The sequence below is a fragment of the Meles meles genome, chromosome 6, assembly GCF_922984935.1.
Source record: "Meles meles chromosome 6, mMelMel3.1 paternal haplotype, whole genome shotgun sequence".
NCBI lineage: Eukaryota > Metazoa > Chordata > Mammalia > Carnivora > Mustelidae > Meles > Meles meles.
In genome coordinates this window covers 64,267,619-64,287,672 of record NC_060071.1, presented here as the reverse complement: position 1 = coordinate 64,287,672, position 20,054 = coordinate 64,267,619, and the positions used below count along the sequence as shown (strand labels likewise).

The following is a 20,054-nucleotide window of genomic DNA, read 5'->3' as shown; positions in this document are numbered from 1 at the left end:
CAGAGGGAGAAACAGAGTCCCCGCCAAGCAGGGAGCCCGATGTGGGACTCAATCCTGGTACTCCAGTATCACAACCTCAGCCAAAGGCAGTTGCTTAAGCAGCTGAGCCACCCAGGTGCCCGGGAGAGAGAGAATCTAAAGCACACTCCATGCTGAGCATGAAGCCTGATGCAGGGCTCAGTCTCATGACCCTGACAGCGTGACCTGAGCTGAAACCAAGAGTCAGACACTTAAACAACGGAACCACCAAGGTGTTCTAGGTACTGTAGTAATCAGGGTATTTATCTTTCTGTGATTGGTTTATTTCACCTAGCATAATGTCCTTAAGGTTCATCTTTGTTGTACTGTGTGTCAGATCTTCCTTCTTTTTAAGGCCAAATAATATTCCATTGATACCACATTTTGTTTATCCATTCATCTGTCAGTGGACATTGGTTTCCTTCTACCTTTTGCCTACTGTGAATAATACTGCTATGACAGGGGTATAAGTCTCTTCCATACCCTGCTTTCAATTCTTTTGGGTATATACCCATAAGTGAAATTGCCGGATCATATGGTAATTCTATTTTAATTTTTTGAGGAACCACCATACTGTTTTCCATGTGGCTACAACATTTTACTTCTACTAACAGTGTACCAGAGTTTCAATTATTCCACATCTTAGCCAGCACTTGTTATTTTCTGGCTTGTTTGTTTGTTTTACAGTAGCCACTGTGATTGGTATGAGGTGCTGTCTCACTGTGGTTTTGGCTTGCAGTCTTCTAATGATTAGTGAGGCTGAGCATCTCTTCAGCATAAAATGATGTTTTTATTTCCCTCATCTTCTTTAACAAGAGCAAACCATTTTACTCACATAAATACCAAATACAAAAAGCAAATGACAGAGAAACAAACAAAATCCACAGAGACTTTTACCATGTAAATTCTTAATAACTGTGCATGTCTTACTATAAGAATCAGGAATGTTCTTCCTCTGTTAACACCCTAGCAGACAAAACAAGTGGACTTGAGCTTAATATAGATAATAATACCATCCTAGTACATACTGAGACTAACAGAGACTAATATATTTCTTAAAAAAAAAAAAAAAGGAAAGAGGGATGCCTGGGTGGCTCAGTGGCAAGAAAGGCTAGAAAAGGAAACTGGGCTTAAAAATCAAGAATGCCAGCTTACTCAAAAGTTTGGGTTTTAATCTGACAGCCACTGAATACTTACTTGTACACATTCAACTAGAAATCATTTATGATGTTCTCTTCATATAGTTAATAAAGTTCCTATTAAAATTATCATCGAAAATAGTCATCCATAAAGCGTTTGCACTAGAGACTTACCTGAACTGTTTCATTCCCACCTCTCAGGTCCTGAAGAGGACTCCTTGGGGGCTTCAAGATCTAGAAAAATTAGAATTATTCAAGAAAATATGGGATTAATATTAATAATCAGTTCAAATTGCACCATAGGAGAAAGGTAGAGATGTTAAAATTTCCGTGAAAACCTTTAAAACTCCTCAAATTCATATTGTTCAGTGCTATACTTTGTGGTTGGTTTAAATATCTGGCATCTATCCACCTTCCTGATTATTTTACCCACTCTCATCCCATGTGTTCTGGGTGAGGTTCCACCCCAACCCTAGGGCACAACATGTAGCCTTGGTCTAGAATAATGTGCACATGATATTATCTCATCAGGAAGGAGGACTTGACCCATAATAAGACAGTTGAGCCAATATGATTCAATCCTAAGTCCTTTGTTTTTGTTTTATCGTGAGGAAATAGACACTTTTTCATTTAGGAGTTGAAACTGGAAGTTGGGAGAGCTAGAGGTACTGTAGTAATCAGGGGAAAGGCTTGTACAAAAATGGAGATAACCCAGAGGAACCAGTCAGAGTAGAAAAGTGAGAGAAAATCCTAACATTGGAGATATTAGTGGAACCCATGGTCAGTTACGTTGTGCCAAAAGTCATCCCTGTCTTTGGATTTTTCAATTTCAAAACCCAATAAATTTTGTGCTTATATCAGTTTGAGCTGGATTTTTTGTGTCTTGCTCCACTATTTAAATATATTCTTAAACTTTATTAAAGTATCGTTTACATGGCATACAATTCATAAAATTACCATGAAACTCATAAAATACAAATTTTAGTATATTTATAGAATTGTGTAACCAGGTAAATATTTGAGTATCCAGAGATCAACAGAAGCCAATGGGAATAGGATGGTGATGTTACAGTCAAAATTACTGTGACATACATTCATCATTCAATAAAAAGTAATAATTATGAACTCAAGTGTTTCTTACCGAAGAATGTCGTCTTCTAACAGGTCTGTCCATATTGTCACTGCAAATTTATAGACACATTAGTAAAAGACTGAATTTTCAAAAGCCATCATCGCAGCATCTTTTACATGCTTTTAAATTGGCTATTGCTTTCACTTAACAAATGGCATCACTGTTTCTTTCTTTTTTTTTTTTTTTAAAGATTTTATTTATTTATTTGACAGAGAGAGATCACAAGTAGATAGAGAGGCAGGCAGAGAGAGAGAGGGAAGCAGGCTTCCTGCTGAGCAGAGAGCCTGATGCGGGACTCGATCCCAGGACCCCGAGATCATGACCTGAGCCGAAGGCAGCGGCTTAACCCACTGAGCCACCCAGGCGCCCATGGCATCACTGTTTCTTAGCAAAATTTGTAAGACATAAAAGTTGGTATTTAGAAGGTCAGTGTTTGGGGCGCCTGGGTGTCTCAGTGGGTTAAAACCTCTGCCTTTGGCTCAGGTCATGATCCCAGAGTCCTGGGATTGAGCCCCGCATCGGGCTCTCTGCTCTGTAGGGAGCCTGCTTCCTCCTCTCTCTTTGCCTGTCTCTCTGCCTAGTTGTGATTTCTCTCTGTCAAATAAATAAAATATTAAAAAAAAAAAGGTCAGTGTTTTAAAATACATATTGTATACTCTAAGACTATCTCTTGTAAAACAATCAGCACAATATAATGTACTATATTTACAGAGGTACAATTTTAAGATAAGTGGATCATAAATCAAGAGACTCTAACTCTGGTTTTACCACTGTGTGAATTTGAAATCAGGTTTTGAAAATTCAAGTATGTATGGAGGCCAAACAGAAGATGCAAGAAAAAGGGGCGCCTGGGTTGCTCAGTGGGTTAAGGCCTCTGCCTTCGGCTCAGGTCATGATCCCAGGGTCCTGGGATTGAGCCCCTCATCGGGCTCTCTGCTCAGCAGGGAGCCTGCTTCCCCTTCTCTCTCTGCCTGCCTCTCTGCCTACTTGTGATCTCTCTCTGTTAAATAAATAAACAAAATCTTAAAAAAAAAAAAAAGAAGATGCAAGAAAAATATGTGGTATTGAGATGATAATGGACACTTTGGGGTTGGTCTAATAGTCATAGTCATTACTCCAATCAGGTTAGCTGTTGCCACAAGAATATGAGCCCAGTGTCACTACACTTAATTTTTCTTTTTCTTTCTTCTTCTTTTTTTTCTTTAAGATTTTATTTTATTTTAGAGAGAAATAGAGAGAGAGCTTGCACAAGCAGGGGACAGAGCAGAGGGATAGAGAGAGAATCTCAACAGACTCTGCACTTAGCACGGAGCCTCATGTGGGGCTCCATCTCGTGACTCAGAGATCATGCCCTGAGCCAAAAATCAAGAGTTGGATGCTCAACCAACTGAGCCACCTAAGTGCCCCTACACTCAATTTTTCAAGAGAAAATTTTAGCTGCTAATTAAAAACTTTAAAAACACTGTTTGCCAGGGTGGGGGGGAAGTCTGTAGACTATAAACAGGCCACCAGTTTGTGATGCCAATTTTAGACCAATCATTTCATTTCCTTGGGCTTTAATTTTCCCATCCTTAAATTGAAGGGATGGGAGGTGGTCTCTAAAGTCCTTCTTAGTTCTGACTCTAGATATATAAACACAAAGATAGGGCAAAGAGAGCTATGACTTTGTAACACTTACTTCTTTTTCATAGAACAGAATGGAAAAAATTTCAGAAGTTATCAATAGGTGTTTCTAATAGGAAAAGTATCTTTCTCTGATAAAAAGTTTAACATTTTTAGCTATACTACATGAACTTACTTTTCTTCATTAGCCTCTGAAGACATCCCATCCATTTTTGAAGAAAACCTTTTTCTGTAACAAATACACAACATTAGAAAAGATGAGAAAGAAAGAAAAGAAATTAAAAACTATGAAGACATTAATAGCAAAGTTGTAACTTCAGGATTACTTTCTGGGGGAAAACTGAAAATGGGGAAGAAAAAGCTACACTATGGGGCTATAAAACATAAGAAATTTTGAGTTTAAAATACTCCATTATAATTAATACTCCTGGAAAATTCTCATATTCAAGATAAAATCAGTGACTAACTGATTCAGATGACAATGGCTCTAATGGTTCAAATGAAAATTTGGCCTAGTTTATGAGAATTTATGGATTGTATAATAATTTAATCCCAAGGTGAAATCAGTTAGTTATCAAAATACACTGGATGTGCATAATAAACATATTTATGTTATGAAAATTCAACTGTAAGTACTCAGCAAAAATACTTTAAGACATAAAAATAACATTTAAGAAACTGTAGCTGAGCGGTGCCTGGGTGGCTCAGTGCGTTAAGTCTCTGCCTTCGGCTCAGGTCATGATTCCAGGGTCCTGGGATCAAGCCCCACATCGGGCTCTCTGCTCAGCAGGGAGCCTGCTTCCCCTTCTCTCTCTGCCTGCCTCTCTGCCTACCTGTGATCTCTGTCAAATAAATAAATAAAAATCTAAAAAAAAAAAAAAAAAAGAAAGAAACTATAGCTGAATGTGAGAGTCCAAGATGGTGAAGGAGTAGGAGACCTTAATTTCCTCTGGTTCCAGGAATTCAGCTAGGTAACTATCAAATCATTCTGAACACCAGCAAACTCAACCAGAGATCAAAGAAAAGATAGCAACAACTCTATGAATAGAAAGGCAACCACTTTCTGAAAGGTAGAAGGTACAGAGACATGAATCCAAGGCAATGTATGAGAGGATAGACTGAGGCGGGAGCAGGAGTGAGCCTCGGTCAGCTGGCTACTAGCAAGTGATACAGCAGCAAAGCACAAAAGCAGAACTTTTAGAAGTCTGCTCCAGTGAGGGACGTCGCTTAGTCTGCTAAGCGGGGATGGAACCCTAGCTGGGGCAGTGTGGTCTCAGGATTCTCAGAGTCACAGGAAGACCCAGGGTGCCTGAGTGTGGCAGAGGTCCCATGATTCAGATCAGTGAAGCTGGCTGCAATCAGTGAGTCAAGGAGTGGGCTCTCAGCTCAAGGTTGCCATGAACCAGGATCCAGTCAGGCCACTGCTCTTCAAGTAGGGCCCCAACAAGCGTTAGAACTAGGGAGACCCATCCCCTCCTCCCATGGGAGGAACAGCATGGGAGTGCGTTGCAGGAGTCTGATAGTTTAAAGACGGCAAATGGGGCCTTCTGCCTGAGACAGAAACACTCGGTCACAGGCTGGGTGAGCATGGAGTGTGGCCAGAGACCAGGGAGACAGGAGTGATTGACTGGTTTTCTCTGAGGGCTTACTGAGGAGTGGGCCCCAAGTCTTTGGCTCTTGGGCTGGAGATTAGGAGGTCGCCCTTTTCATTTCCATCCTCTAAAGCTGCACAGAAAGTCTTTAGGGAACAAAAGCCAGAGAGAGCAAAACGGAGCAGATTACTTAGCCTGGCCCCTGCCAAGGGCAGTACAATTCCGCCTGGGCAAAGACACTTGAGAATCAGTGCAACAAGCCCCTCTCCCAAAAGATCAGCAAGAACATCCAGCCAAGACCAAGTTTACTGATCAATGAGAACTGCAAAATACCAGTGCTAGGGGAATACAGCACATAGAAGTCATGGCTTTTTCCCCATGATTCTTTAATTTTTCAACTTTAATTTTTTAAATCTTTTTTCTTTTTTAAAAATTTTTCTTCTTTTTTCAACCAATTTTTAAATCAACTCCTTTTTAAAATTTTTTAATTTTCATTTTTACAGTCACATGCTATCCCCTCATTGTATTTCATCATACACACACACACACACGTACTAGTTTTCTTTCTATAAATTTTGAGATGCAATTTCTTCTAACAGACCAAGATACACCAAAAATCTATTGTATGGCTCTGTTCTAGTCCCTTATTTAATCATATCCTCTCTTTTTTCTTCTTCTTTTGTTTTGTTAAAAAGTCTTTTTAAATTTCTATCTTTACAGTTACATTCTATTCTTTCAATGTATTTCATTTTATTTTTATATATGTAAGCTTTCTTTACAATTTTGAGATGTAGTTTCCTCTAACAAACCTACCAAAATAAACTCAGGAGCTAGTGTATTGCTCTGTTCTGTTTACCTGTTTATATCCCTTCCTTCTTGTTACTGTTTTTCATTGCTTTTGTTTTTTCTTTTTCATTTCCATTTTTACAGTTATAGTCTATCCTTTCATTGTATTTTATTTTGTACATATATAAGTTTATCTTTCTTTGCAATTTTCGGATCTAATTTTCTAAAAAAAAAAAAAACAAACCAAAATACACACAGAATCCAGTGTATTGCTCTATTCTGCTTACCTGTCCAATTATATTCCCCCCTCCTTTGTTTTCCTAGTCCAGGTCTCTTCTGATTTGTTTAGGGTACACATCTCTAGGATTGTTGTTGCCATTATTAGTATTTTGTTCTTTTGTTCATCTATTCTTCTCTGAACAGAATGAGAAGATGGAAAACTCACCTCAAAAAAAAGAGATCAAGAGGCAGTACTGACTGCCAGAGATCTAATTGATATGGACATTAGTAAGATATCAGAACTAGAGTTCAGAATAACGATTATAAAGATACTAGCTGGGCTTGGAAAAAAAGCACAGATAACACTAGAGAATCCCTTTCAGGAGAAATAAAAGAATTAAAATCTAACCAAGTTGAAATAAAAAAATGTTATTACTGAAAAGCAATAAAAAAATGGAGGCTTCAATGGCCAGGATAAATGAGGCAAAAGAGAGAGTAAGTGATATAGAAAACCAAACAATGGAGAATAACAAAGCTGAGAAAAAAAGGATAAACAGCTACTGGAATAGGAGGGGAGAATTTGAGAGATAAATGATACCATAAAGCAAAACAGTATTAGAGTAACTGGGATCCCAGAATAGGAAAGAGAGAAAGGGGCAGAAGGTATATTGGAGCAAATCATAGATGAGAACTTCCCTTATCAGGGAAGGAAACAGGCATTCAAGTCCAGGAGGCACAGAGAACCCCACTCAAAATCAATAAAAATAGAGCAACCCCTGGACATATAATAGTGAAGCTTGCAAACTTCAGAGACAAAGAGAAAATCCTGAAAGCAGCTCAGACCAAGAGGTTTGTAACCTGTAAGGGTAGAAACACTAAATTGGCAGCAGATCTATCCATGGAGACATGGCAGGCCAGAAAGGATTGGCATGATATACTCAGGGTGCTAAACGAGAAAAATATGCAGCCAAGAGTATTTTGTCCAGCTAAGCCATCATTCAAAATAGAAGGAGTGATAAAAAGCTTCCAGGACAAACAGAAACTAAAAGAACTTGTGATCACCAAACCAGCCCTACAAGAAGTACTGAAAGGGGTCCTCTAAGCAAAGAGAGAGCCAAAAGTAACATAGACCAGAAAGGAACAGAGACAGTATAGAGTAACAGTCACCTTACAGGCAATACAATGGCACTAAATTCCTATCTTTCAATAGTTACCCTGAATGTAAATGGGCTAAATGCCCCAATCAAAAGACACAGGGTATCAATTAGATTTTTAAAAAATAAATAAATAAAAAGGCAAGACCCACTGATATGTTGTGTGCAAGAGACTCATTTTAGACCCAAAAATTCTTCCAGATTGAAAGTGAGAAGGTAGAAAATAGTTGATCATGCTAATGGACATCAAAAGAAAGCTGGGAGGTAATCCTTATATCAGACAAATTCGATTTTTAACCAAAGACTGTGATAAGAGATGAGGAAGGATACTATATCATAATTAAAGGGTCTATCCAACAAGAAGATCTAGTGATTATAAGTATTTATGCACCTAACATGGGTGCAGCCAATTATATAACCCAATTAATAACAAAATCAAAGAAACACATCAATAAAAACACAATAATATTAGGGGAGGTTAACACCCCCATCACTGAAATGGACAGATCATCTAAGCAGAAGACCAACAAGGAAATAAGGGCTATGGATGGACTTCACCGATATATTCAGAACATTCCATCCCAAAGCAACAGAATACACATTCTTCTTGAGTGCACATGGAACATTCTCCAGAATAGATCACATCCTGGGTCACAAATGAGGGTCTCAACCAGTACCAAAAGATTAAGATCATCACATACACAGAGGCTAAAAAGCATCCTACTAAAGAATGAATGGGTCAACCAAGAAATTAAATAAGAATTTTTTTTTAAATTTATGGAAACAAATGAAAATGAAAACACAACTGTTCAAAATCTTTGGGATCCAGCAAAGGTGGTCCTAAGAGGGAAGTATTCAGCACTACAAGCTTTTCTCAAGAAACAAGAAAAGTCTCAAATACACAACCTAACCCTACACTTAAAGGAGCTGGAGAAAGAACAACAATAAAGCTGAAACCCAGGAGAAAAGAAATAATAAAGATTAGAGCAGAAATCAATGAAATAAAAACCATAAGAACAGTAGAAAAGATCTATGAAATTAGGAGCTGGTTCTTTAAAGGAATTAATAAGATTGATAAACCCTTGGCCAGACTTATCAAAAAGAAAAGAGAAAGGAACCAAATAAATAAAATCGTGAATGAAAGAGGAGAGAACACAACCAACACCAAAAAAATACAAACAAGGAAGAAATGGATGCATTCCTAGAGAAGTATAAAACTACCAGTAAGGTAGAAACGGGAAGAAATAGAAAAACCAGTAAGGAAATTGAAGCAGTAATCAAAAATCTCTCAACAAAGAGCTCAGGGCTAGATGGCTTCCCAGAAGAATTCTTTTTTTTTTTTTAAAGATTTTATTTATTTATTTGACAGAGAGAGATCACAAGTAGATAGAGAGGGAGGCAGAGAGAGAGAGAGAGGGAAGCAGGCTCCCTGCTAAGCAGAGAGCCCGACGCGGGACTCGATCCCAGGATCCCGAGATCATGACCTGAGCCGAAGGCAGCGGCCTAACCCACTGAGCCACCCAGGCGCCCTCCCAGAAGATTCTACCAAACACTTAAAGAAAATTAATACCTATTCTGATGCTGCTTCAAAAAACAGAAATGAAAGGAAAATGCCCACACTCTTTTTATGAGGCCAGCATTACCTTCATCCCAAAACCAGACAAAGACCCCACCAAAAGGGAGAATTACAAACCAATATCTCTGATGAGCATGAATGCCAAAATTCTCACCAAGATACTAGCCAGTAGGATCCAACAGTATATTAAAAGTATTATTCACCATGACCTAGTGGGATTTATTCCTAGGCTACAAGGTTGGTTCAACATCTGCAAATTAATCAATGTGATACACACATTAATAAAAGACAAGAACCATAAGATCCTCTCAATAGATGCAGAAAAAGCATTTGACAAAGTACAGCATCCATGGGGTGCCTGGGTGGCTCAGTCGTTGGGCATCTGCCTTTGGGTCGGGTCATGGTCCCAGGGTGCTGGGATTGGGCCCCACATGGGGCTCCCTGCTCATTGGGAAGCCTGCTTCTCCCTCTCCCACTCCCCCTCTTGTGTTCCCTCTCTGGCTGTCTCTCTCTGCCAAATAAATAAATAAAATCTTAAAAAAAAAAAAAAAGTACATCATCCATTCTTGATTAAACTCTTCATAGTGTAGGAATAGAAGGAACATACCTCAATATCATAAACCATATATGAAAACCCACAGCAAATAACATTCTCAACAGTGAAAAACTGAGAGCTTTTCTCTTAAGGTCAGGAACATGACAGGGATGGTCCACCCTCACCACTGTTGTTCAGCATGGTACTAGAAGTCCTACTCTCTGCAATCAGACAACACAAATAAAAGGCATCCGAAGCAGCAAAGAAGTCAAACTCTTACTCTTTGTAGATGACATGATTCTCTATGTGGAAAACCCAAAATATCCCACCCCCAAATTGCTAGAACTTATACAGGAATTCAGCAAAGTGGCAGGATATAAAATCAAAGCACAGAAGTCAGTTGCATTTCTGTACACTAAGAATGGGACAGAAGAAAGAGAAATTAAGGAATTGATCCCATTTACAATTGCACCAAAACCCATAAAATACCTAGGAATAAACCTAACCAGAGGCAAAGGATCTGTATTCTGAAAACTACAGAACACTCATGAAAGAAATTGAGGAACACACAAAGAAATAGAAAAAGGTTCCATGCTCATGGATTAGAAGAACAAATACTGTTAAAAAGTCTATGCTACCCAGAGCAATCTATACATTCAGTGCAATCTTGGTCATCAACATTTTTCACAGAGCTGGAACAAATCATGCTAAAATTTATATGGAATCAGAAAAGACTCCATATAGCCAAAGGGATGTTGAAAAAGAAAACCAAAGCTGGAGGCATCACAATTCCAGCCTTCAAGCTCTATTACAAATCTGTAATCATCAAGACAGTATGGTACTGGCATAAAAACAGACACACAGATCAATGGAACAGAATAAGAGAACTCAGAAATGGACCCTCAACCCTACAGTCAACTAATGTTCAACAAAGCAGGAAAGAATATCGAATGGAAAAAAGACAGTCTCTCTTCAACAAATGATGTTGGGAAAATTGGACAACCACATGAAGAATGAAACTGAACCACTTCCTTACACCATACACAAAAACAGACTCAAAATGGATGACAGACCTAAATTAATTTGAGACAGGAATCCACCAAAATCCTAGAGGAGAACACAGGCAGCAACCTCTTTGACCTTCGCCGCAGCAGCTTCTTGATAGACACATCTCCAAAGGCAAGTGAAACAAAGACAAAAATGAACTATTGGGACTTCATCAAGATAAAAAGCTTTTGCACAGCAAAGGAAACAGTTGACAAAACCAAAAGGCAACCAACAGAATGGGAGAAGATATTTGCAAATGTCTTATCAGATAAAGGGTTACGATCCAAAATCTAAAAAGAACTCATCAAACTCAACACCAAAACAAACAACACCAAAAAAGAAAAAGTGCCTTCAAGAAACGGGCAGAAGATATGAACAGACATTTCTCCAAAGAAGACATACAAATGGCCCACAGACACATGAAAAAATGCTCAACATCGCTTGGTATCGGGGAAATACAAATCAAAGCCACAATGAGATACCACTTCACACCAGTCTGAATGGCTAAAATTAACAAGTCAGGAAACAACAAATGTGGGCGAGGATGTGGAGAAAGGGGAACCCTTTACACTGTTGGTGGGAATGCAAGCTGGTACAGCCACTCTGGAAAACAGAATGGAGATTCCTTAAAAAGTTGAAAATAGAACTACTCTATGACCCAACAATTGCACTAGTAGGTATCTACCCCAAAGATACAAATGTAGCGATCTGAAAGGGCAACTGCATCCCGATATTTATAGCAGCAGTGTCCACAATAGCCAAACTATGGAAAGAGCCCAGGCGTCCACCAACAGATGAATGGATAAAGAAGATGTGGTACACACACACACACACACAATGAAATACTACTCAGCCATCAAAAAAAATAAATCTTGGCATTTGGAATGACGTGGATAGAACTAGAGGGTATTATGCTAAGCGAAATATGTCAATCGGACAAAGACCATTATCATACAATTTCACCCATGTGGAACTTAAGAAACAAAACAAAGGGGCACAGGCGAACAGAGGCAAAAATATAACAAGATGAACTCAGAGAGGGAGAAAACCAAAAGAGACACTGAACCATAGGATACAAACTGAGGGTTGCTGTGGGCAGGGGAGATAGGATAACTGGATGACAGGCATTAAGGAGGGCACGTGATACAATGAGCACTGGGTATTATATACAACTGATGAATCACTGAACTCTATTCTGAAACTAGTAACACACTATGTGTTAATTGAATTTAAACTTTTTTTTTTAAAGATTTCATTTATTCATTTGACAGACAGAGATCACAAGTAGGCAGAGAGGCAGGCAGAGAGAGTGAGAGGGAAGCAGGCTCCCTTCAGAGCAGAGAGCCGGACGTGGGACTCGATCCCAGGACCCTGAGATCATGACCCGAGCCGAAGGCAGTGGCTTAAACCACTGAGCCACCCAGGCGACCCTGTGTTAATTGAATTTAAATAAAATAAAATTTAAAAAAATTAAAATTTAGAAAAAATTTTTTAAAACCAACAGCAAACATCAACTTAATGTGACTTTGATGATTTCCCTCCAAGATCAAACAAGTATGACACCTATTTCCAATTCTGTTCATCACCAAATCTTAGTAGTTCTATTTCCAATATATAGCCCAAATGCATTCACTGCTATCTTCAGTGACTTCATCATAGTTTCAAGCTATCATTATCTCTCATGTAAACTACTGCAATATTGACCTCAATGGTCTCCCTACTTTTACTCTTATCTTCCATAGGCCCTTCACTACATAGACAGTAACCTTCTTTTTTCTTTTTTAAAGATTTTTATTTATTTATTTGACAGACAGAGATCTCAAGTAGGCAGAGAGGCAGGCAGAGAGAGAGGAGGAAGCAGGCTCCCCGCTGAGTGAAGAGCCCGATGCGGGGCTCGATCCCAGGACCCTGGGATCATGACCCGAGCCAAAGGTAGAAGCTTAACCCACTGAGCCACCCAGGCGCCCCGACAGTTACCTTCTTAAACATAAGTCACGTTTAAGAGACTCCATACTTGGGGCGCCTGGGTGGCTCAGTGGATTAGGCCGCTGCCTTCGACTCAGGTCATGATCTCAGGGTCCTGGGATCGAGCCCCGCATCGGGCTCTCTGCTCTGCAGGGAGACTGCTTCCTCCTCTCTCTCTGCCTGCCTCTCTGCCTACTTGTGATCTCTCTCTCTGTCAAATAAATAAATAAAAAAAATCTTAAAAAAAGAGACTCCATACTTAAAACCATTTAATTGCTTCCAATGGCTTCCCATGGTAATGAGAATGAACTCTTCACCAGGACTTATAAAGCTCTCTAAGATCCGGCCTCCACTTGCCTTTCAGACTTCACATTCATCTCATGCCACTGTCTTCCTCACTATTCTAGCCACACTGAATATTCCTGTACACACTTATTCCTGTACACACAAAGCTCTTTTCTGAGCCACTGAATTTATATTTGCTATTCTCTATTGGAAAAAAAAAAAAAAGCCAAGAAAAGCACTTTTTGTAGCACTATGTATGTCTCTTTTGTAACATTACCAAAACTGCAATCTCAAAGTCTGTTATGTAAATCAATTATTCCTGGTATCTCCCCAAACCACCTGTGCCCCAACAGTAAATTCAATTAGAATGAGGCTAGAATTATGCTCACCGTTACATTCTGAGAAACTAGCACATGCTTTGTAAATAATAGGAGTTCAATAAATATTTGCTAAATGAGTAATTAAGAAACAAGAAACAATTCTTTCAAATTATTTTTACGATTACCAAACTGCATAGTTTTTCTCCTTTGGGGAATATTTTCAAATTCAGTGACATATTCAAAATTCACAGATAAAAATATTAAATACTATCAAATCAGGATCACCTAGACATCTTCACTGTTTGAAATAGTCATTGAACACCATTCCTGTCTAACTTGTAAACCAGTTGGCATTTAATTAAGTGATGAGATTCAAAGCTTACTGAAATCCTCCTTTAAAAAAAAAATTCTAGGGGCGCCTGGGTGGCCCAGTGGTTTAGTATATGTGCTGCCGAAGTGAGCACTGGCCCAGTGGGTTAAAGCCACTACCTTAAGCTCGGGTCATGGTCTCAGGGTCCTGGAATCGAGCCCTGCATTAGGCTCTTGGCTCAGCAGGGAGCCTGCTTCCTCCTCTCTCTGCCTGACTCTCTGCCTACTTGTGATCTGTCTGTCAAATAAATAAATAAAATCTTAAAAAAAAAAATTCTATTTATTATATAACTGTAAGTTCCGCCATCAACAGAAATAGGGTAACCCAGATCACCATGTTAAACTTCATTTGTAAAATGCTTTTATTGTTGAACTATTGGTCACTGCCACATTAACTAATTACTGATTGGTTCGGTTCTAAAACTGTGCACCTGGCACCCAGGGGTGCTACAGCATACTCACAGAAGTATCTTGGGATATTTTAAATTTTTGAGAGAAACAGCAATTTTTGACATCTGTCATGCACTGGTGTGAACTATTAGCTCAAAATAGTACCTATTTGCCTTGCATTCATTTTGACAATATATTATTGCAAAGCTGGATTTTTGGCAGTTGTTATGATATGAAGCAAGTACGTTTTATCAGTGTGGTACTGGAAATGAGGGTGGCAGTGTTCTATATGACTCCAAGATTTGAGAAGTTGTGTAGTGTTCAAGAGGCACACATAGCCAATTAGTAAATAACTGTGATGATTTAAGCATAAAATAAAAATATTATTTTTTTCTTTCACTTATGCATATTTTTTTCAAATGGCTACTAAGAATTAGGACATAAATTTATTTCAACTTAATAACTTTTATGTTATTTGGACATACTGACTTAATAAATGGAAGTGTTAGTTATTTCTTTTGATCCAAGGGCAACAATGAGCCAAAAAAGTTTGGGAATTACAGTCTAAATAATCCAGAAGACTTCAAACTACAGATACTGGGCCAAAGAGTCCTTAAGAGGGTTTTTGTTTCTTTTGACATTTTGAATGGGTTGCAGAAAACAAAACAAAAAACAAAGAAGAACATGCAACAGAGACCATGCTGGTGACCACGTACACTGCAAAAACTGAAATATTTATATCTGGCTCTTTGGCTACTCCTGCATTTACACTACCAATTTCTAAGGTTAATGTATTCCATTGTGCCCACTGATAACGGTCTCTAGACCTGTGCTATCTGATACAGTAGCAACTCAAATTTAATTTAAATGAAATAAAACTTAAAATTCAGTTGTTTAGGCACAATTAGGCCACATTTCACATTGTCATTAGCCACAATTAGTTGTCATTTGACTAGTGGGGAACCATGCTGGACAGTGCAAATATAAACCATTACCACTTTCACTGAAAGTTTTATTAGCACTATCAATATCTAGATTATCTTCAACTATGCTCTCTTATTCAGCATCAGGCATGTCACTGATACTACCACTCCATACATTTTTGTATCTATTTGTCATCTTGTAAACATTTCCAGCCATTCACATAGTGAAGGAGAATTGAACCCAATCTTTACTTAGCAACATCTTAAATTGACTCATCTCCGTAATGTATCCTTCCCTTCAAGTTCCACCTCAAATGCCCCTTTCTCTACAAAGCCTCCTTTAGTTTCCAGGGCCAAAAGCATCAAATAAAAGCTCCCTTTTCTGTGCTCCTATACCACCTTACAATGTCCTATAATCCTTTACATTGTTTCGCATCATAGCTATTTGTGAATGTTAATCATTTTCTCTTCTGGACTGAAAATTCCTCCAGATTAGGGACTCTGAGTCATTCGCTCCCGGCCCTAGCACAAGACAAGGAACCCAATAAATATCTGAGGAATTCGATTGATCCAATTCAAATGAAGTACAAACTTCAATTTTAATATCTAGAGTAAGCTCTGCTCTGGTTTTCTCCGTCATATCGACAAATTTATCTCTAAAATTCCAATCGACAATGTTTGAGAATTTTTTTCTTAAACTCAATATTGAGATAAGCAGCAAGAAAAAGAGGCTTTAATAAGCTCCGAGCTACTAGTGGCCACAAGGAGACATTTTCAAAACTCGTCTGTGGCAAATACTGGCTTTATTTGTTGATGTTATTGTAACTGCTGGAAACCCAATGTCTGTGCAGTGCTGGTAGTAAATAAACTACGACCGGCCGAGCGCTTAAAACCACTCAACGCTGTCACTTCATTTACAGCTAAGAAATGACCGAGTCGGAAATACAAACCCCCGGGAGTCCCCTAGGGAAGGGGTGCGAGGCACCGTGCGGGAGCCCTGACAAAAGATGGCGGGGCGGGGCGCAGCCGACCCGCAATCCGAGCAGGCCCGAGGGGCTCAGGTGTGGAGGGAAAAGTGCTAAAGAAGAGGAAGGCCCACAAAGTGCAAGCCCGGGTAGGCAAAGAGCCCCACAACCCAGCAAAAACTTCTACTCTGGGCCCAGCACTTACGGAGGCCGCCGGGCGGAGGGAGCGTCCCCACGTCCTACCGCCGAGCCTTCAGAGCGCCCAGAAAAAAACTAATGCCCACCTCCATCATCCCCCTCTCCCCGGGAGCCTGGAAGGAAAGGGTCATTCTCTTTACCCACCGCAGTCCAGCTTCTTGACAAAGGCTGCTCAGACTTGTTTGGAGTCCGCGCGCTCCTCAGAGAGCGAGTCAGCTGCCGCCCACCGACAAACCTCACTACGCCCAGACTATTTCAGTGAAGTATTCAAATCTAACCGCCTAGCTGTTGCACATGCGCAAAACCTCTCTACGCGGCGGCTCCGCCCCTTAGACTCCGGAGCAATCCTCTTCCTGACTTCTTTAAACAAACTTCCTTCCTCCTGCTCTGTATATAAATTTTATTTCCTTAAAGCCTATCTCATTCTCCACCGAATTTTCTTTGTCCCACCCCATTGTAGAGCCCTCACATCATGGCAGCAGCCATCTTCTTTTGATTACTTGCTGTAAAAATGATCAGATTTTTGTTTCCGTACAAAATGGCGGCCTCCATACCATTACGTCACATCCCCCTAGTATTACTCCCTATAGCTACCAGGAAGGAGTAGGTTTCTGGGACGAGGTGGCCGAGTGGTTAAGGCGATGGACTGCTAATCCATTGTGCTCTGCACGCGTGGGTTCGAATCCCATCCTCGTCGGATGTAACTTTTGCCTCAAATGGACGTAAATTTATTTGCGAGTGAAAATACTTGATTATTCCAGCTACGGTTTATAGTGGATTTACTCTGGCAGGGTCAATATCTGGTTTGAGGTGTTTGGAAGGCAGCGTTTGAAGCATTCTGACGTCGCGGATAAACACGAGGGAAAGAAACATCCCAGAAGACGTCTGTGCTTGATTTAGTATCTTTTTATATGAAGTAAACAACAGTGCTTAGAATTCCATGTTAATTAACCTAGCTTCTGAGTGAGGAACTTGAGTTATCATAAACCCTTACCCCGTGGTTTTTAATACCTGTCCTTGTTATGACATACCAGGTTTTCACTGCAAAAGCTACTATAAAACAGTGTTCAAGATTCCCTTCCAGTCCCCAGCAGGCTGAAGAAAAGTATACAGTGGGAAACATTAAAAAGATGTTGACGACATGCAGAAACTTAGCAGTATCTAGAAGCCAGAGAGAGACTGAGAACCTGAAACATGGCTACCTTAACCACGGAAGAAAGTGTTAAGCCTGTTCTTTTATTTAAACAGAGGGGAGGCACAGGGGACAGAAATAGAATAGAGGGGTTCCCCTCTTGAAAGGTCATCAGGCAGATTCATTCAACTCACATTTAACCTTTATTTATCCAGTATTTATTATCTACAGCACCACAATGAAATGCATCATTTTAACCCATCATAACCCTATGATCATGATAGACATTTTTATTACTCCTTTTTACAGATGAGGACACTGAAAGATAAACTTGTCCTAGGTTATACAGTTTCTATAACTGTGTAAGAAAGGACAGTGTAATCCAAGTCTGTCGAGCTCTACTGGGTCTTAACCACCATCCAATATGGTGCTGGAGATTAGCATTTAGTGCTCATTAATCCCTTGCAGAAATGACTTACATGTCCTCTCTCCCACGAGGCTGTGCACACTGCAGAGTGCCATAGAACCTGGCACCTGGCTGGTGTTTCTGCAAGCTTTGCAGCCCTGAGAAAAGGCAAAAGCCCCTGCTCCACTGGTGCCACTGGTTCATCCCTCGCTTAAATCCAAATCCCTTAGGGATATTGATGCCTCTCTTTGTTGAGGGCTTTGGGTTGCTCCAACACCTGTCTTCAGCCTTGCTCTCCAATCCATTTGCCACCCTGCTATTAGGAAGTGTTACTATCCCAGTTCCACACACTCATAAGGAGTCCTTGGATATTTGATTGGTTATTCAGTTGGAGGAAAAAGTGCATCTTTATTTTCACTAATCTATCATTGAAAGCACTGCCTTCAATAAAGGTAAGCAATGAACTATAGTAATATTAACCTTACCTGTAATTTTGTTACCAAGAAAAATCACAGATACATTTATATTCCATTACCTGCTCATCACTACTTCAAAATAATAGTTATTAGACCTACCATTAGATCTTGTAAAGTTATGCATTCCTAAGTACATACAGTATTATATTATTATATCACAGATTTTATAAATATTTCAGGAAATGTATTCCAACATAATTGTTTCCTTTGTATTCCAACAAACTTAATTTTATGTATTTAAAAACAGCATTCTGAGAAGGAACCAAATGACTTCACCAGACTGCCCAAGAGGTCTATGTCACAAAAAAAAGTTAAGAACCTCTGACACTTTTCTAAAGTGCCCTGAAAATACTGATATTCACTTGTTCTGAACTAGGCTTAGTTCTCTACACCTAAGACCTATGCTATCCCTACTCCTCTCCCTGGAACATGTTTCTGCTCCCCTGCACCTCCTTCCCATTCACCACTGCCTGCCCGGCTCCTGTTCCTCCTTCACATCTTGGCTTAGACATCATCCCCATCGAGACGTCTCCCTTTGCCCTACAACCCGCAGCTCCATGTTAGATTCTCTGCAATTAGTCCATGTACTCTCTCTTGCTCTGGGCCTTTGCACTCCTCCTGGATACTCCTGGGCGGCTCTCCTCCTACCTCCTGGTTACTACCCCAGCATTTGCCAGACAGTATTTAAATGGACTATTAGGACTGCATCCTCTCTAAAGACTGGAAAGACTGCATCATTTCTCTGAGTTTTGTCTGCTTCCTGCGGCTACAGCTTCCTATGGAAAACTGATAAGATCTATCAATGTGTCTAGTCTGTACAAATAAAAAGTGAGTGGATTACTTTCCCAAAGGAACATCTTCAGCTGTAGAAATTCTGAAAATACAAAGCACTGGAAGTGTCTAGAGGGAAAAAAAAACTTGTGAGTGGAAGTTCACTTTTCTGTTCTTCAGTTCTTCACCTGTTTTCATGCTTAGTTCATTTGTGGTTTCTTCCATATGAAATTGCAGTGATACTTGCTATGACAGTTCAGTGTTTTGCATTTCTATAATCTCTTCACCTGTAAGAATTGTGCTTACTTTTAACTTTTTCTAAGAGAATCGAAAGAATCAATGACCTGCCATTTAAAAGCCCATGGTGGTGGGGGCACCTGGGTGGCTTGGTCATTAAGCGGCTGCCTTTGGCTCAGGTCATCCCAGGGTCATGGGATCGAGCGAGCCCCACATGGGCTCCCTGCTCGGCTGGAAGCCTCCTTCTCCTTCTTCCAGTCGCCCTGCCTCTGTTCCCTCTCTTGCTGCTCGCTGGAAGCCTCCTTCTCCTCCTTCTCCCTCTTCCAGTCGCCCTGCTTCTGTTCCCTCTCTTGCTGTGTCTCTCTGTCAAATAAATAAAATCTTTAAAAAAAAAAAAAAAAAAAAGCCCATGGTGGGCTGAGGGGGACCTTGGATTAATAATGGAAAGATACATTTGTAATAAGGCAGTAAAAAAGTTAGAGGCGCCACCTACTGGCGCAGCTGCAACTACAAGACTTGGACAAGGTACTTCTAGAGAAATGGCTGCTACCTTTGGAAAGGTCTCTATTACTCCCCCAAATTTGTCAACAAACCTTGGATCAGGGAAACCATTCTCCATTAACACCAGGGTTCTTCTTCACAAGGCCTATCCTGAACTACTGCAGGGTTTCTCACCCTCTGGAAGACCACGAGAGAAAAATCATGACATAATCAAAGGTGCTACCAAGGTATTCCAGCTTATTTACTTCTTCAGGGCCAGGGAGTGGGCCTTCATTCTCCAAGTCCAGCTTCAGGA

The 20,054-nt window shown here is 39.9% G+C and overlaps 1 protein-coding gene and 1 non-coding gene across 3 annotated transcripts in view; one reads left to right on the top strand and one right to left on the bottom strand.

The window, feature by feature from the left end:
* The window catches only part of KNL1 (kinetochore scaffold 1), a 77,283-nt gene extending 60,783 nt beyond the window's left edge, over positions 1-16,500 (bottom strand). For both annotated transcript variants that reach the window (XM_046010222.1, XM_046010223.1), the window contains exons 1-4: positions 16,381-16,500; positions 4,088-4,141; positions 2,299-2,338; positions 1,332-1,391 (exon numbers count right to left, since the gene is read on the bottom strand). In XM_046010222.1, coding sequence (XP_045866178.1) covers positions 1,332-1,391; positions 2,299-2,338; positions 4,088-4,122 — 135 coding nt within the window. In that variant the 5' untranslated portion in view covers positions 4,123-4,141; positions 16,381-16,500. The remainder of the gene's footprint in view (positions 1-1,331; positions 1,392-2,298; positions 2,339-4,087; positions 4,142-16,380) is intronic.
* Positions 16,501-16,851: 351 nt separating this feature from the next.
* On the top strand, positions 16,852-16,933 carry TRNAS-GCU. Its single transcript has one exon. It is a non-coding gene; the product is annotated as a tRNA-Ser (tRNA).
* The last annotated feature ends 3,121 nt before the right edge of the window (positions 16,934-20,054 follow it).